This window comes from Apteryx mantelli, chromosome 4, assembly GCF_036417845.1.
Source record: "Apteryx mantelli isolate bAptMan1 chromosome 4, bAptMan1.hap1, whole genome shotgun sequence".
NCBI lineage: Eukaryota > Metazoa > Chordata > Aves > Apterygiformes > Apterygidae > Apteryx > Apteryx mantelli.
The window spans coordinates 80263762-80283364 of NC_089981.1; the positions used below are offsets into that span (position 1 = coordinate 80263762).

At 39.2% G+C, this 19603-nt stretch overlaps 1 protein-coding gene across 2 annotated transcripts in view; it reads left to right on the forward strand.

Moving 5' to 3' along the window:
* Positions 1-8106, forward strand: part of ADSS1 (adenylosuccinate synthase 1) — a 33565-nt gene extending 25459 nt beyond the window's left edge. Inside the window, exons 11-13 of one of the 2 annotated variants that reach the window (XR_001292290.2) lie at positions 1625-1722; positions 2898-3012; positions 3135-3193. Coding sequence is in view for 1 of the 2 variants with exons in the window: in XM_013940822.2 (XP_013796276.1) it covers positions 1625-1722; positions 3135-3284; positions 4744-4796 (301 nt within the window). In the remaining variant the exon portion in view is untranslated. Of the gene's footprint in view, positions 1-1624; positions 1723-2897; positions 3013-3134; positions 3285-4743 lie in introns of those variants that run through there. The other variant, XM_013940822.2, reaches the window with a different exon arrangement.
* Positions 8107-19603: the final 11497 nt, after the last annotated feature.

The window sequence follows — 19603 nt, forward strand, 5'->3', positions numbered from 1 at the left end:
GAAGAAAGCCAATGTCACCCCAGTCTTCAAAAAGGGCAAGAAGGAGGACCCAGGGAACTACAGGCCAGTCAGCCTCACCTCCATCCCTGGAAAGGTGATGGAGCAGCTCATCCTGGAAGCCATCTCCAAGCATGTGGAGGACAAGAAGGTGATCAGGAGTAGTCAGCATGGCTTCACCAAGGGGAAATCATGCCTAACCAATCTGATAGCGTTCTATGATGGAATGACTGGCTGGGTAGATGAGGGGAGAGCAGTGGATGTTGTCTACCTTGACTTCAGCAAGGCTTTTGACACTGTCTCCCATAGCATCCTCATAGACAAGCTCAGGAAGTCTGGGTTAGATGAGTGGACAGCGAGGTGGATTGAGAACTGGCTGAATGGCAGAGCTCAGAGAGTTGTGATCAGTGGCACAGAGTCTAGTTGGAGGCCTGTAGCTAGCGGTGTCCCCCAGGGGTCAGTCCTGGGTCCAGTCTTGTTCAACTTCTTCATCAATGACCTGCATGAAGGCACAGAGTGCACCCGCAGCAAGTTTGCTGACGATACAAAACTGGGAGGAGTGGCTGATACACCAGAGGGCTGTGCTGCCATTCAAAGAGACTTGGACAGGCTGGAGAGGTGGGCGGAGAGGAACCTCATGAAGTTCAACAAAGGGAAGTGCAGGGTCCTGCACCTGGGGAGGAATAACCCCATGCACCAGTACAGGTTGGGGGTTGACCTGCTGGAGAGCAGCTCTGCCAAGAAGGACCTGGGAGTGCTGGTGGACACCAAGTTAAGCATGAGGCAGCAATGTGCCCTTGTGGCCAAGAAGGCCAATGGTATCCTGGGGTGCATCAGGAAGAGTGTTGCCAGCAGGTCGAGGGAGGTGATCCTCCCCCTCTACTCAGCCCTCGTGAGGCCACATCTGGAGTACTGCGTCCAGTTCTGGGCTCCCCAGTACAAGAGGGATGTGGCACTACTGGAGCAAGTCCAGCGAAGGGCCACAAAGATGATTAGGGGACTGGAGCATCTCTCTTATGAGGAAAGGCTGAGAGAGCTGGGCCTGTTTAGCTTGGAGAAGAGAAGGCTGAGAGGAGATCTTATCAACGTGTACAAGTATCTGAAGGGAGGGTGTCGAGAGGATGGAGCCAGACTCTTTTCAGTGGTGCCCAGCGACAGGACACGAGGAAATGGGCACAAACTGAAACACAGACAGTTCCATCTGAACATGAGGAAAAACTTTTTCACTGTGAGGGTGACAGAGCACTGGAACAGGTTGCCCAGAGAGGTTGTGGATTCTCCTTCTCTGGAGATATTCAAAACGCGCCTGGATGCAATCCTGTGCAATGTGCTCTAGGTGACCCTGCTTGAGCAGGGGGGTTGGACTAGATGATCTCCAGAGGTCCCTTCCAACCTCAGCGATTCTGTGATTCTGTGATCTTAGTAACTCAGTCATGCATTCCTCCCGGAGGCATGAATTCAATTAACAATGTTCATCATTTAATATATTTGCATATTTCTGCTTGCTGGGTTGCCTGAGTTGGATCTGTGAATATAAAACTAGAAAAAACAGGTGGAAAGGATTAAGGAGGATGATGATAGAAAGATTCATCATATGTGTAACTCTATCCAATGTTTTTCTGGACAGTTTGGCATTAACAAAACTGGATATTCTTGATGTCCTTGATGAGATTAAAATTGGTGTTGCTTACAATTTGGGTGGAAAAAGAATTCCATATTTTCCAGGTATGTTGTTAAATGTCTATGTTCATTTTTCTCTTTCCCACCTGTTAAGTTTTACATGTTAGGAAAGACTGTTTGATTTTTACAACTGTATTTGATTCTTTTCTGCTACGCCTCACATAGAAATTTGCAGAACTGTAGTATCAGTATAAAGATTACTGTTTCAGTATATTAGAATTTTCCGTTCACCTTGTGTCTGTGTAAATGATGACAAGAAGTTCAGAGCAAATGAAATCTTGTCTTAGAGCCTCTGTCTGGTTCCATTAGATTTTTTTATTGACAACATCATTATTCCGCTAGAAATCTGAAAGTCAACAAGATCTAAGTTGGTGACTGTGTATTATTGGCAGTAGCCTTTAATGAAGTAAAGTAAAAATAAAAGCCGTGCTTAAGCTTTGTAAAGATGAGATGGATACAAGCAAAGTACAGCTGCTATATTATAGGCTACTATCGTATAACTATAATTAACAGCAATAACTTGGTAGTTAATTAAAACATATGTTGTCTTTCAATATACTTTGTGTTAAAACTTACAGGATGTAGTAATATTAATTAAATAATACTTAATTTTCTTACAAGAGTGATGTTTTCAAGATTAAATACTCCTTTTTCATTTTCACACCTCCGTCTAAAATGCCCTGCACTATACCACATTATTATTCAGTAAAGACTTTTGAATACCCTATGGGCAGTAGATTTCTGTTGAATTTAAGGCTGGATGGCTGTGTCTTTGGGCTTTCAGTTTAACTCTTTAAACTAATAAAAGGTCAAAGGCAAGCAGAAACCTTCTCCAGTGATATGTTTCCTGCTTCCATGAAGAATCTGCATCTTCTTGTTCACGCTGCAGAAGCACACGTAACTTACAGTTTTTTGTTTGTCTGCTTCACAGTGACTCTGCTGTGAGATGGGGTATTCTGGAGGGATGGGGAAGGTTGGCAGCAGCCAACTTTCCCACCATGGCTACTAGTTTCCAGCTGTAGACAACAGTATAATAAGAATTCTATTGGGGCTTGCAAACATTGATGTTTTTAGTAAGCCTGGTTTAACCCTGTTCCATAAAGGTAAAGTGTAGTGCCTTGTCTACAGAAGTATTTCTACTTTATTATGTGCAAATCTGAACCAAAAAATGGAACTACTGTAAACTTAAAATACTGTGTTTTCTCAAAATATTACTGTAGTCCTCTGACAACATAGGGTGCATCATAAAGTTATGACAAGAGGAAATTGGACTACTGGATTATATTGAATCAGTTATCTTCCTCAGTAATAGAGGCCAATCTAACTTAAGAATGAGTGAGTTTACCAACATTAGAAATACTGTTTTTTCATATATCGGATTACAAATTTTGTTAAAAGACTTTGAAGGTCAAGGTGGAGCAGCTAAATTCAACTGTGATAAAAATGTTCTTCCACAGCTAATCAGGAGATACTACAGAAGGTGGAAGTAGAGTATGAAACAATGCCCGGGTGGAAGACTGACACAACTGGTGCACGAAAATGGGAGGACCTCCCACCCAAGGCCCAGAATTACATCCGATGTGTGGAAAACCACGTTGGAGTGCCAGGTAAATCTTTCTTCAGACGTACATATGAGGATGCCGCACCACATATAGAAACAGCTGTGGAAAATGCTCATTTCATTAGCCGGGGAGTGGTCTGATTTGGGCTGGATGCAACAGAAGCACCTACGGTTGAGATGATGATGATAAATGACAACTTGCTCAGAAGCAGCAAAGGGCAGTGTTCTGTGGGCAGTTCTGTGGTGTTGCAGACAGCCCCAAGCTGTTGCTGGCAAGGACTTAACCAGAGGAAAGATGGCCATGTATTGTGCTTGGCAAACTGCTGCCTTTTGTCAGTGACAGCTCAGGGATCTCTGCACCACGCTTCAGTGCATAGTTAGTCTAATGTCCTCCCTTTGCTAATTTCTTCCTTTCACATTACTTCCTGCATCACTGCTTGAAGATAAACTTCTCTTTTTTTTCCCCTTCTCTTGCACTTTTATCATTATGAGGAGATGTATTGCATAATAGATACAGGTGCCAGGGATTGTTTAGCCTGCTTCTGCCACTTTGAAAATTAGGGTATTAACGTGACCAGCGTCCAGAGGCTAATCCAGTTTTCATCAAAACTAATCACTGAAGTTCAAGAGGTGGAGGGGCTAGGTGTGGCATGAATGCTGGAGTTTGGAAGGGATTTTCCACTATAGCGACTTAGAAAGCTAGCATGTAGACTTTCATTTTCCATGAAGCACCTCAAACGTCAGATTCGGGGAGTATGAACTAGTTGCAACTGTGGCAATTCCAATGTTGTCCATGGATTAGAAAGTGTCTGATAGCAGTACCTGAAACTCAGCAGATGGCCTGTGTGTGGTCATGGACACAGAGGTGCCTTATGGGATATGTAAATAAGTCTCCCTTATTTTATTTCTTGAGTTCTCAGTGTGAAGGCAGGGGACCCTAGCATGCCTTGGGAGGTTTGATGGCTAAAGGGGACCCACCTCCAGTCAGTTTTATAGTATCCGTGGGCAATGAAAACTGCAGTGGAACAATCATAGTAGGGTATTTGGGGTGGTTGCTCCCATGGGATAATGTTTTTAGTTGAAGCCTTACTTTTAACAATATTATAGCACATGTGCATCACTGTTTCCAGTTCCACAGCAAGAAAACTTTACAGACAGAGCTCTCACTTCCTCTCTGCAGGGATTTAGCTAGACATCCTATCACTCAAGATAATGATAACTGAACATGCAACAGACATGCCTCACCTTCTATTAGGCCTTCAATCTGTGATGCTTTCTGTTTATGGTATAATTATTCCATGCTGTCAAACTTCAGGGTACTACACTTCTAGTCTGGCAATACAGCAGGAGTAAAGTAATATTTGACAGTAAATTTTCCTGGCATTTTGTTTCAGCACAGAACTGGCCAGTTTGTACTAAAACATTATGAAAAGATGAAAGTGATAACAGTTCATTTTGATGCATACTCTCAGTAATTGTTCTAATAGTTGTTTTTTTCTCCCCAGTTAAATGGGTCGGAGTTGGAAAATCAAGAGAGTCAATGATCCAGCTGTTTTAAACAAACGAAGAACTTCAGTGATGAGAAGCACAATTTAGTGTTCATCTGTTCCTTACTGCTTCTTCTTTAAATGGAGATGCTATTTAAAACCAACATGTTCTTCTAGGAATTGAATAGAAACAAAACATATATTCTGTATTGTAACATTTTATTTATCTTGAAGCTCTCAGTAAATTCAGTGTAAAATCTACTTGGTGGCCAGCATCAAAAACTCAAAAAGTATTACAAATTCCTAACAAAATAAGGAAAAAATGATTGTTTAAAATTTGAGCCATGTTACTGTTCAAAAGTGTTTTACATCCATATAGAGTTACTTCTTCATGCTGAAACCAATATTAAAACATTTTCCAATCATTACTGGGTCACTGTAGAATTGTAAAGCTTAGATTTCTTCAAGTATTAAAACATCTGTGTTTTTGAGTTGGCAGTAAAAAGACAGATACCATGTACTGAAGTGATTGGATTATACACATCTTCAGTTCCTAAAATACAGTAAAGTTAGGTAGGTATGTTTGACCACACAATGCAAAGCAGTTATCACAATTCTCCATACACCTGGGATTTTTTTTTTAATAACCCACTAAAACAAATGGAGAGAAGCTAGAGTGTTTTTATCACAGAGAACGATCTAGTAGCTGAGATAACATCTGTAGATGGGCAAAATTGGAAAAAGTTGACCTGTTTAATGATTCTTTCAAATATTTTATATATTAGCAGACACCCCCTGTGGAGTCTGTTGGACGTGCTGTCTTTATTTTATGCAGTAGGGAAGAAATGAATGAAGGTGGAAGTGAAGAGAGTCCTCAGGCTACAAAACACATAGGGAGAGTGGAGCCAAGACAGCATACTGTATTTTCTCAGTGAACCTGAGACATGTCTTCTTGTTAACTCTGCGATTCTAATTTCCAAAGTTTTACTGTAGGTATCTGATGAGGAACTTGGGACTTGCAGCTCTGTATGGCACACTCGCTTCCACACCTCCTAGATTTCCACAAATAAATCAATGCATGACTTAGTGATGACTTTTGCGGTATTTACACCCTTTGCACATTTTGACCTTCCTCAGCAAAATGTAATATCTATTTATAGAAGGGGAGAATGTATGGCAGCTAGGGTTGGGACAGGAGAAGCAACAAAGAAGTTCCCAGAATTTCCAGGAATACACTTGGATTTCTTTGTGGATCTTCAAATTTATAATGGTTGTACCTCAAGATGTCTCAAAAGGCCTGAGGCCCACCCCTTGTACAGGGAAAAGAACATACTAGAAACTGAGTTATTCCATAACCAGGGAATTTTCAGAGTAAATGTTCCTTTTCTATAAATATCTCGGAGAGCTATAACACAATGTATTTATATCATTTCCAGATGCTGTGGAAATGGCATCGCAACCCTAGTAATGCCGTTATGTTGTATGTGAATATATCCCTTTTCTGAGATAGTAACTCCAAGGATACAAAATGAGGACATTCTTTGCCTCAGAGATAGGGAAAAATAAAAACCTATCAATGGGCTTTCCAGCCCATAGAGTTTATCTCATGCACTCATCCACTTTGTCTTAGTTTGCTCAATTATCAGATAACTGTTAATGTTCAAAATCATGTCTGTTAAGAAAAAATTACAAAAGGACTGGTATAAGGACATAGTAAGCACTTAATTTAACTGCTTACAGATGTATTGCTGCTTGTAGTGCAGAATTCTTCTTACACCCTCTGGCTGCAGTGCAGTCTCTTCGTACCTCAGTTCACCACAGACTGTGGCTTTACACCACAATCAAATACACTTATGTCTAATAAAAAGAGCCCAAAGCTGTGAATCCTGAGCCCGGCTATGACTCCTTTGATCATCTTCGACAAGTCATTTAACTTCCCTGCTACTGTTTTATAATCTGTTAAATGGCGATTAGAAATGCTTCCTTACCTTTTTTATACTGCTTTTTTAAGGACTGTGGGTCAAGTCCTGTATTCCTTACTCTACACTGGTGAGGAGGTACTCCCCCTGCGTGTTTATGGGTGTGATAATGAAAGAACAATGGGATTTCTGACCATATTTAATGTTTGTAAAGCGCTTTTGAAAGGTGCTGAAAAAGTGCTTGAATATTACAAGCACTGTGAAATGTACCTCATTTATATGAGGTAAATGAAGCATAAAGATGCTTGGAGATACACTAATCAGGTTTTAATTTCAATGTGGCTCAACCTTATGACATTTGCTTACTGGATGATACAGACCTATTCCTTTTCTTGGCCTCATCTTTATCAGTGCATTTGTGTTAGGGGATGGCCACTATGTTTAAGCTTTGGTTGATTTATAGACTATGTTCACAATGACTAACAAGCCACTCAGTGTGCTAAATAACTGGATTAAATGATCAACTCTAAATGAAGTATTTGGCATATTGAAAAATTTAGTTCTCATAGCTTAATTTTCGCGGGTTTATTGTCTCTTGTTCACTTAATCTTTTAGTTTCCATTAAGTAAGTTGCCAGTCTTTGCATTCAAGGACTCTTCAAAAACCCAGTGTTGTTGTCAATGGGCATCATACAATAGACAATTATCCTGTGACTGACTCTGTTACAGTAAAAATAATATTGTGCATTTTATTCCCTAGCATGGATTTTTTTTAAATGAAAGTTCTTCTCTGACTGATTTTCATATGTATTGTCATTGAGTTAAATATGAATAAGTTCAGGCTTTTATTTAAAAGCTCTTTAGTCTACTGAGTGACACAACCCTTAATAAGAACATTTTTAATGTAAATTTGCATTCATTTTGACTGTTTCCCATGTGGATTATTTAGTATTGTTTGGAATTTCATTTTAATAACAATCACTGTGATGAATTTAATTTCTTCTTTCTCCCCAGCCAAATGCAATAATAATGACTAAAATTGGTTGATGCATCATCCTGTTAGATATCTTGATGGAAGAATAAGGGTAAATGTCTACTAAAATGGTATAGTTTGTTGTAAAGATTATAGTTTTTAAAAAGCATCAATTACTGAGTCACTTATGCACATTAATGTATTTGACATATTTTCTCACACTTACCTTTATAACGTGGCCTTCCTATTCAGGTGTGTGCTTCACATACAGTATAGGATTTTGAAGCTTTTAATTTTTAATTTGGCTACATATGGTCTTACGGATCTGGCGTGATGCACTTTATAAAATGAAAGAAAAGAAATTAAGCATTTCTATAGTAATATGCAAACTATATTTACACCTTTCCCTCTATGCAGATTTTTCAGACAAATTTTGGATCCACACTTGTTAATCTGTCCTGAAAGACATATTAAAATTAATTTAAAATAACAGTGCACGCTCTCTCTCTCTTTTTTTTTTTTTAACAAAAGGCACTACATACAAAAACCTGGTTCAGTATTTCATGTATTTAAAAAAATAACTAGGAGGAATTACCCAGAGAATGGGTATTTTCTTTCAATCTATGAGAAAGATTCTCATTGTTGGGATTTCTTTTACATATTCTATAAACTTGATCAGGCTTTGCTGGTTACAAACTTAGCAATGATCCATCTTTACCAATGTGGATCCATCGTTAGTCATCTTTAGTTAGTGAACAATAATTTTATAATGAAACAGAACATTTCTCTTTGTGAATTTCCTGACTGATGAAAAAAAAAAAAAAGGTCTTTCCAGAACAGATGGCTCAAAATAACTCACATGAACTCCATATAGTTCTTTATCAACAGCACTGTACTGAGAAAGGGAAGATAGACATGAGCTCAAACAACATAATGATCATCCCTAAAATGTGGAAGAGCTTCAGACCAGTATGGTTAGGGTCTTTCAGAAGCCTTGATAGAAATTACTCTTTTTCTCATCCATTTTATGAGGAGTCTGGAATAACAGGTGAGTGAGCTGTGCAGTAAACAAGACAGCGGGTTAGTACACAATTCAGGGCAATGTCTGAGAGGTGTATGAGAACTTCTCTGCTAATCAACTAATGTTTCTTCATACCCTTTGCACTGGTTATATATATAAGTACTTGCAGAAAGGTCTCTGACTGCTAGCTGAGGCATGTGAAGCAGTTTCATCGAACTCCATGTGACACTGGCACTGCCCACGGCAAAAAAAAAAAAACGAGTAAGTCTCTCTCTGCTGAAATTACCCACTGGGAAAACATTCTGTTTTGTAACTGGTCCATCTGTTGTCTGTCAGCTGGAGAATGGAGGCTTGAGGCTGGGAGGGAGGAAAGAAGATACACAGCCTGGTAAAAATGGGAACAATGTGACCATCTTGCCTTTGTAGAGTTGCAATTAATATATGACTTCCCTGCTCCTACCTGCTTCTAATAATAGTTTATACGGGCCCAAGCCTTACACCACTCCTTATTCCTCATGGAAGTGGCCCAGGCACCACCACAGTACCATGTTTCATATCCATCAGAGGGCCAATTTCAAGCTCTGGATGTCTGCAAAAAGGATGAGCTGACTACTCTTTCAGCTAGACATCAGGCAAGAAAATATAGCTCCTACCATGTTATCTTTGGAAGAGGTCCCCATTTGTGGTATAGTCACTGTATCAATGCATTAGCCTGTGGATTTGTTAGCTACTAATGTGACAGCTGAATTTGTTAGTTCTGGTTTCATGTTTCTGTTAGATCCATGTTGCCAATGAAGAAAGAGGCACCTGAGGCGTGGAGCCTTGGTCATCATAGTACTAAACAGGATTCATGGTATGGGAGAACTTGTATTATGCAGCCTGCTTCATGGAGGTAAGAAATTTGGTAGTTTTCTTTGCAAGTGTCAAATAAATAGAAACTTTATTACAGAAAACCTTGCAGAAGCTCCTTCCCGTTGGTTTCACTCTGGAATGGAGCTAGCTGAACCCTTACATATTGCTCAAATTTAAGTTAAATAGTTATCCTTGTGGAGGTCAGCAATAGAGTGAGGCATTAAAAAGTAAAGCCTGAATAAGGATTTCAAGATTTAGCCTTTTAATCAGCTATACATACACGAAAACAGTTGTTCTAAAATACCTTTGTGTGTTATTAATTAATATCTGTTCAGTTCTGTAACAGAGACCATGCATTAAATATTTGCCCACCAGCCCTTTGAGACTATCTGTACACAAAAATAACAGGAAACAAGATCTTCCTTAAGCACATACAGTTTATAGCTTCCTTTAGTATAGTAATTTTTGGCCAACAGCTGCATTTTTCAAAGGTTGGAAATAGTACGGATTTTTACACTGTACAAGGATATGTCTTTGTCAGGAAAAAAAGAACACTCATGTATTTGAATGTTTTTGCAGTCCTGAGAAAACATACCCTATTCTTACAGGCATTACCTTTTAGAAGTTGAGTACATACACCAGAGTTTACATTAGAGACCTCTAAATAGTTCCTCAGGCAACAGTGTTAGGTTTCAAGAGATACCTTCACAGCGCTTAATAAGTGGCAGAGTATTCCAGATGGTATCTGGTGGTTGCCACAATCCTTAAAATACCCTGAGCAGAGGACTAGCGATTTGTTTATTAAGGACTAGAGAATACACTCAACTATCAGTGCCCTTACAATTAGCAGAGATGTCATCATGCATCTTCATCGTCCCCTTTATTCAGACAAAGCTTTAATGTAACTGCTAACTGAGCCTAATTCTTCTCCAAATGAAACTCACCTCCAAACAATTCTTCTAGAGGTGGCCCTACATTAATGTTTTAGCTCAGATTAAGACTGCACTTCTAGAGCAAATCTCTCAGTTCTCCCCTCTGCCTGGGCTTTGGTTTGCACTACGGAGTGATAGCAGCATGGAAATTGGATTCTTTGGGGATGAAACTAAACCAGGGATGCTCTCCAGCAGTGTCCCCTGTATGCTCCAGATGCTAATCAGAGTTCAGTCAATGGGGCCAGGCAAGAGAAGATCAGAAGTAACCCTCCATCTATAGTATGGATATTGGGTCCTCAGCACCAACTGCTTTGCAGGTTTACTCCTGTTGGGTTGCACTATTTGCTAATATAGACATAGCTTTTGAAAATCAGCCATTCCATCTCCCCTTAACCAGTTCCTTTTTCACTTCATACTAATCCCTAACTTACAACTAATTATTCCCTGCATGATTTATATCAAATGCTTAATGAAGTCTAAATAAGTTATAGCTGCTGCATTTCCTGTGTCCATAAAATCAGCTATTATCAAAGAAAGAAAAGTTACTCAGGGGTCTTCTATTTTTGCTAAGTCCATTTTGCATTTTATCCTGTTTTGCATTTACCTCCATGTTTTTAATGAGCCTTCCCTTCAAAATATTCCTAGAGTCTTGCAAACTACTGAGACTATGCTATCAGCCCTCTGGTTGTCAGCGTAATTTTTTTGCTTCCTTAAAAATTAGTATTACATTTTCTGTTCTCCAGTAATATGATTCTGCTACCAATTTGAAAGATTTATTGAAAATATTTCCTCCTAACTTGCAATTGCATATGCCCCTTCTTTCAGAATTCTGGAATGCAGTTTATTTCTATACCAACCAGGCTGCAATCATATCTATGCCAGAGAAAACGTAGTTTGAACAGCATTAAGTTTCTATCTAAAGCTTCTAAAGAAGATTACTGGAAAGAGTAACTAAGAAACCCAACCCATTTGCTGAGGAGAAACTTGTGGAGACAGTGTAAAAATGTCACTGATTTTAACTACTGGATAAGGAATATACATTCTGCAGACAAAATAAGAATATATCTTCAGTGATCTTTACTTGCCTAGATTGAATAGTAAAATAAATAAGGGCTTGACAAAGAAGCATCTCCAACTTTGCTGAAAAAAACTGAAGTTAGAATAAAACAGCAGCAAACTGATGCAGAACACAGCTGAGTGCTGAACTTGGCCCAAAGAACTACCAGTGTCTGGAATGAATGTTGAAGTGAATTTTGAAGAGCTAGGAAGAATATTAAGCTACTCTGTTTCATTACTCAATGCCAGTCTTAAAGATGAATCATTCTACAGTTCTACATTTGCACCATTTCAGTGGTGATATATTTGTATGGTAGTTTATTTGTAGAGTTTAGATAGTGATAAAGAATCAGAGACAGAGACAGTACTGAACATCTTCGCCATCAATCTGTCACATCAATATCTTCTCTGAAATTCCCATGCAAAAAAAAAAAAATTAAGGTAGAAAAAAAGATGAGAGATTGCATATAAATGGGAGAAAGGCATTGAGCATAAATGTGTAGAATACATTATAATGAATGTTAATACAAGAAGAAAAAGGTCACAGTGGAAGAAATAAAATGTGTTAGCTGGTTAAGGAATTACAAATGGAGTAAGACATTTTGTCTGTTAGGGACTGATTTGCATCAGATTACATCACTAAAAAAACAAGGCTGATACTGATGAATGTCTGAGCCCTGTGCAAAATGTATTGATGATTTCTATTCTGCAGAAACGTGCCAGCAGCACAAGTCTGATTCTATTAATTAGCACCCTGAATGGTAGGCCTAAGACTGAACATTACTTTTATAGCTTATATCACACCACTCATGTAAACTACTCAGCGAAGAGCAACCAGATAGAATGTGTGCTGTGCAGACTTCACAATGTAAACAGATTTCAACCTAAAAGGCTATACTAAGAGAATTTCCACATCAGCCCAAGGGATGGTTACTGTAACTATAGCTGTGACATGTTATCCTGGCAGTATTCAGAGACTGACTCCCTTTGACTCTGTGCAGTTTCTGTTTTCTGGACAGAGATCTTCTATATCCAGGATTGACAATACAGTCGCACATATTTAAAATAAACACTTTCCTCCTGCTCCTGTGGAATCATTTGTTATACATGGTGAGTGTAGAGAGCCAGATTCTTTGCCAGTATATGCTGACATAGTTCCTTTTGAGATGAATTGATGTACCTTGAGTTATTCCAGCTAAATGGCTACCACAGGGAATGAATAAAGGAGAAGCATGCAAAACACAACATACAAAGCTGTCCTGAAGCAAGGATTCATTCCACAACAAAATGATAACAAGACCAAGGCTGGCTGCAGCTGCAATGCAGAGGGAGGAAGTTTGCCCAGCCCTTCCCATGCCACGTGAAAAAAGTGTGTTGTGCTGTGTAGGACTAGTGAAAGGGCATATGTACCTCTAGCCTCTCGCAGGTAAATCCATAGCGAATAATGGAATAGCATTTTTTGGACACAGATTTATAGAATTCTTAGGACGGTCACCTAGCATGATATAAAAAATATGCAGTCACCTGCAGAGGAAGAAACCAAAACATCATGCCATCACATGAAGTCCGTAAAGATGGTTATCATTGTCAGAGCTCAGCTGGCAGCTGTGGGCATGGCACTGCTCCCATATCCAGACGCTCATTTAACTTGACACAATGGCTGGTTATACGAAACTCCTAAACCTATACACAACACATGGACGTGCAAAACTGGGCTCTTAGAGGGAATAACTGAGGGAATTAACTGCTAATTTAGTATCCATTAAGTGTTTGCTTGGTGAGTGTGTTCAGGCTCACAGTTTCATCACCAACTGCATAGGTTTGTTGCTTTCCTTTTTTCTTGATAGATTAAAATAATCTGGAAATAGATAAAATAAGAAGAAACTGTCTGCAGAAGAAATGAAGGTACACAACTGGAAAGGCTAGGAAAAAAAAAAACAATTGTGGAAAGAAGCCCCCTGTAAATCTTTTGTACTTTTTGTCAGCAGAACAATACCATCTTTTTAATAGCAGTAATAATTTATAGTCTTGAGAGTGCCCTCTAGCGTAAGTGGGGACATTAAGTAATTTGATCTACTGAACTGTGCTGAACTATACATCTATGTTGTATCTCATAGCTGGTAGACTAGTAACATGCTATAAAATTCATCCATGCCACGCTAATTTAACAGCACGTACTGGCTACCATGCCAAGATGGCAGAATTTTGGCTTACTAACAGCATGCCTCAAGAGCCAGTCCTTAATTCTGCACATCATTCGCTTATCAAACCTCCTTTGAAGTGTGAAATAATTCATCAGGATTAGAACATGAACTATTTTGCTAAATGGTCATAGTAAAATGACATGCAACTGTATTCTGGCACTTGCTAACAGATAATGGCTGAATTTACGTGTAGCCCTTTGATACCAATTGCGAACATGTTTTCTGTTAAGGCTGACATGCTATAATACAGTAGGAAAATAAAAGGGCACAGAAGAAAGGGAACAGCTTTAATCTGTTATACTGCTGTTCTACAGCTATTCTACTGCTCTTCAGGGTTCCACCTCCACCTCCCAGTGTTTCAATTTATTTCTAAATGACCTAATAATGAAAGACTAGAATAAATGCAGAATTTTTATTATAAGTACATGGAGGGAAAGGCCTGGGTACAAAGGAAACTGGAGAGAAAGATAAAATATTTTTAAGCTCCCCCCTCGATGCTTAAGAGAATCTAATATTTAGGCATTTAGAACAATTTAAAAGCTAGTAAAATCTTCTGGATTTTCACCTTCCTAAAGTGGAATACTTTGCTATATTAAAAGGTAAGGGTTGCTTGCAAAATGGGGCATAGACGTGAAGATTGAAGGCTGATTAATATTTAGATTCACAAAGCCAAAACAGCCATTTTGGATATTTTGTCTGACACCCTGCTTAAAACAGATGGCAGAATTTTCCTCGATTTGTTCTTTCCCAAACAAGGTAAGCTCTTTTTCTTTTAAGAAAGCATCCAGCCTTGATTTACAATGTCTGTGATTTTGATTCCAGTGTACCTGGTTAGTTCTAACTACTAAAAAATTATATTTTGGGGTAGTTGGAAGCATGGCTGACAGCAAACATTTAGCATGATTTGTGTAACAGATGGATCAGAAACAAAACTTTTAAATTCTCTCATTGCTTATCAGGATCTAAAATCTAAATCTGTACCTTTTGTGGGCGAAGTGTATTGTAGTACAGGTCTGAATGTGATGTACGTATTGGTCTCAGTGCCAAACCAATTATTACAAAGGGATCAGTATGATCCTGGGGAATATATACTAGTAAACCTCACGTATATGCTGAGTAAATTGATAGAAAGTCTCATAGAAACTAGAGTTAGTAGACACATGAATAAATATGAGAATAAATATGAGAAATTGGGAAATGGTCAACATGTCTCAAAAACATTTTAGAAATCTGTGAAGGAATTAATAAGCATGTGGATATGGCTGATCCAAATAATACATGTGCTTACAGTTTCAAATTTTTTTAACAAAGTCTTTCACAAAAAGCTCCTTTAAAAACCATCTGCCACAAAACAAGAGCAAAGAATTTCCCATATTAATATCTCGTTAAAAGACAGGAAACAAATGGTAGGAATAAATGGTCAATTTTCACAGTAGAGGAAGGTTCTGGCAAGATGTCTGTGGTGATGTTTTTGATGAATTTATAAATATTCTGAGAAAAGGGGTGAGCAGTGAGGTATTAGTGTTTGCTGAATTATCGTTAAAAGTCAAATCTAAAAGCCAACTGGGAAGAGCTGCAGCTGTGTGTTTTCCAGGCTCTCACTATACTAAACTGGCGATAAAATGGCAATGTCAGTATGCAGTATGCAGTAATACATATGGGGGAAATACAACCTCAATTATATATATACAGTGATGGGCTCTAAATTAGTGATTATCACTCAGGGGAGTCATCTTGGGAGTCATTTATGAATAATTTCCTGAAAACAGTTCAGTACTCAGTAGTAATAAAAATGACAAATCAGACGTTAGGAATTATTAGGGAAGGAACGAAGAAGAAATCATCTTCAGATTTATGCTACCCAAGTTCATTGCATGCCCACAGCTGGAATACTGGCCACCAAACTTCAGAAAGGGTGTTGTAGGATATGAAAGGTACAGAAAAGGACATCTGTGGCTGTACACCCACTACAAGTTAGGTATGTTGCTTATACTTAATCACCTAGTCCCCTATTGTCCAGTGCAGAGGTCCTCTTGGAGCACCCCAGGGCTCCCTCCCTTCCCACACACTTCAGACCCTTTCCAGAGGAATGGTGGGTCTTCAAGTCTTTCCGTGCTGTGCACCAGGACATGGCACAGGTGATGTGGGCTGGGGCACACTGCTAAGGCGTGCTTCAACGTGACAGAAAGTTTCAGCTTGAATAAAAGATAAATGAGGAAAATATGGCAGACGCCTTTATAGTCATGAATGTTATGAAGAGAACTAATATGGCATGATTATTCATTATTCTTCATAAAACCAGATACAGGAGACACCCAATGAAATTAACAGGTAGCATACCGAAAACAAACCAGAAGCAGCATTTTCTTAAATAACATGTTGCTAAGTTGTAGACCTTACTAGACAAAATAAGAAACTAAATGTGTTTCTGGTTTCAAGAAGGGGTTTGGACAAACTCGTAAAGAATTGGCCTACTGACACTGTGATCCTGATGGAACTCCTGGCTCCAAAGATTTCTAAACTGCTAGAAGCAACAAAGATAAACTAAGACCAGAACGGCTCCATATGTGCCCTTTCTTGAAGCACCTCCTACTGGCAGAAATGGAGTATTAGGAGAGACAGACTATAACTATGGTCCAGTCCATTTAGCTTTTGAAATTTGCTTACTGGAAATAGCAAATGCTAAAGAAAATTGTAATGCAGTTTTCTTTGTTCTGTAAGTTAGAAAGCCATCAACCAGGCAGTTTGTCTGTAATACTCACAAATAGGCACAGGAAAAGTAAAGTAGCAAGTGTTACGGAAAATATTAGGCTCGCTGGCCACCATAACAGGGTCCGACCCTAGGTTCCCGCTGAGGCAGAATTTCGAAGTCAGATTGGGGAGAAATATAATTTAATGATACACGTGTGGTAATTACAGCTCGAGCTGGGTGCCTCCGAAGAGGGACCCCAAACAAAGAAATCCCTGGGCAGTTATACCCTTACAATCTAAATTCCCCACCCCTTAAGAGATAGTTTGGACCAATAGTAATAGTTAGGTCTGGGGTCTTCCCCTTCTTCCTTGGGCCCCTTCATTGTCCCTAGGCAGGCTGCTTCTTTCCTTATCTTCAAGGTTGGCTACTCCTGCTGTCCGTGTAACTTCTTTATCTCTCCAACTTGAACCAACTCTGGGGCCCCCTTTTACTTATCTAAGTAAAAGTTCACAGCCTGAGGCCTAAGGCTTCAGCAAATTGAACTACTAATGCTAAGCAAGTTATGCTAAGCAATTAATTCTAGACAGCGTCAGTCCGATATTCTCTAACACAAGGACAAGATCAGGGTTTTTTTTATTTTTATTTCCTGTTTTCTTTCATAAACATGTTTTCAAGGATAAACCAAAATTATCATATTTCACAATTACTATTAGTGGTTTGGTATTTGCTTGGGGATTTTGCATATTCAGAAGCTGTGTAACATAATACACAAACTCATTAATTAACTTTGAAATTGTCAGCATTAATTTTCATGAATGCTCAATGCCAGCAAGCTTTGCCAGATCAGATCTCAGTCTTTCTTTTACTTCCAAATTACCAGTGAATCTTCCTCAGAGCTTATTGCTATGAAATGAATGAAATACTCGGGAATCATCCTGACTGAGGCAGATGAACCAATTCCCTCCTTATAGGATGATAAGCTATGTTGATGGAGACAAAACAGAATTATTCTGCCTTTTAGATTCCAAATAGAAAATATCTGATCAGTAACAGATGTTGTTAAGGTTGAGGCTTGCAAAGCAATTAAAGAAGAGGTGTCACCACCTGAGGCCAACTCAGATTGCTGCAACAGAAGATTTCTGCATTTGCCCCGCAGTGGAATGGTGGTGGCATGTTGCAAATGTAATCATAGTAGAACATCTTGACAACGTCATGTGTCAGCCCTCGGGGAAAGTGTCCTTAAATTTACCCTTTAGTGAAAGCTCCAGCAACACTGCTACTGCACACGCTGCTCCCTTTCAAAACAATTTCATATTCTAATACCAGAATTTCCGAGTAACCTTTGTCACAAGCAGAACAGTGCTTTTAACCTTTTTCTTTGTACCCCATCCAGTTTTCAAAAAGTTGAGCTTCATCCATACTTATCTTACACCGTCTTAATGAAATGTGTGATCTAGTGCTCTCTATCCTGAAAAGGAGCAGCAATCTGACTGGGATTACACTTTGATTCACCTATACTCCCCAGAGAGCTTCAGGGACATCAGAATGTATATTTAATGATAATTTGCAAAGACATTTCCTTAACCAGAAATAAAGGGAAGACCATGAGTTTTCAATGTGCAGTGGAATATTTTCCACTGAACATCTTTGAGAATGCATTTGCAAGTACATGCAGAAGATGCCAAAGTATAGTTCTTCTCAGCTAAGGAACGTTTGGCAAGAATCAGACCTTGCAGCGCAGAAGATATTTTTATAAATTACTGTGCAGTACAACCATAGCTTCCATTCCACAGACTGCAAGGACTAGGCTGACCAAGAAGCCCTACAGGAAAAAAAAAAAAAAAAAAAAAAAAGTAGCATTAAACTGTATGAAATCATTGTGATTGTACCTGTGTCCTAGTAGCACCAGTGATTCAGCAACTAATGGAATGAACCATCATTTCAGTGTTTGTTGATGGAAAAATCACTCCTATACTTGTTCATGATTCTGTCCAGAATCCTTGTGTACATAACAGGGAAAAGCTTGAATTCAGAAACCTCTTTGGAAAAAACATGCAACTGTTGCGACTGATTATGTTCTTGGAATAGTACAAAACCAGACACATTACAGCACCTCTGCCAGGATCACCAACACCAGTTTTAAAGGTCTTATTTGCATTAAGGAAAACACGATATTTTCAAAATATATACAGACTGACTGCTACTTGGAATTGAATGTGATGCTTTTAAAATATATAATGGTGTATGGACTGCTATACAGCTTACCTATAGAGAATTAATTGTAGTTTTTCCAGGTTACACAATGAAAGCAGGAGGTCTCAAGGAATTCAGTGAATTAACTGAAACCAAGTATCAATCTCTGAAACATTAGTGAACTGCTCCTAGCAAATCTACTTTTGTTACTACCAGAAGCTGACAAGGGTCCCTGGCTCATACAAGGTTCTACGTTTGTTTTAAAAAAGCAAACTCTTACATTTGTGCACATTTTCATTGGTTCTATGGCATTTAGGTACCTCAAATTTTGACAGGAGCAGGTTAAGTTTTAGGAATAATTATCTGAAACTGAAAAACAATATGCAAGACTTTTACAGAGGAAAATGAATACAGAATGCTAACAAGTTTCAGGAGAGTTTATTGAAAAGCCTGAATTTCAAAATCTTGTTTTAACTTGCAGTGTTCTTTGCAACAAGAATTAGATGTTTGAATAAAATGACTTCAAGCAATTAAGATGCATTAAGAAAGATTGTGAGTGGGTAACATACTCCGCAAAGCCCAGTATAGTAACACATACCAAAGCTACCGGCTGATGAAAGCGAGTGCTCTGGAAAAAAAAAAACCTCATATATCAAGAGATTTGTTAAGAAAATGAAGTAAGAATAAAGTTTCGCTGCACAAGAAGTGAGCACAACTCCCTGCAAAAAGTCTTGCAAAATTACGAAGTTGGGAAACTGGCTTTTTTCCTGGTGACAAAGCTGATTTAAGCTTTCTCCACTCATTCTCCTGCACTGCCTCCTCAGGGCAGCTGCCTGGCTCCCAGTTCCCCGGGTGGAAAAGAGCCCCAGAGCCCCGGTCCCGGCCCCCCGCTCCTAACTCCCGCCCGCCATCACGCGCCCGTCTCCCCCTCCGCTCCACAGCTCGCGCTTCCTCTTCCCGCGCCCCGCTCCGCCATTGGCCAGGAGCCGCGATGACGCAGAGGAGAAAGGCGGGCGTCGGCGGCTGCGGTTGGTCGA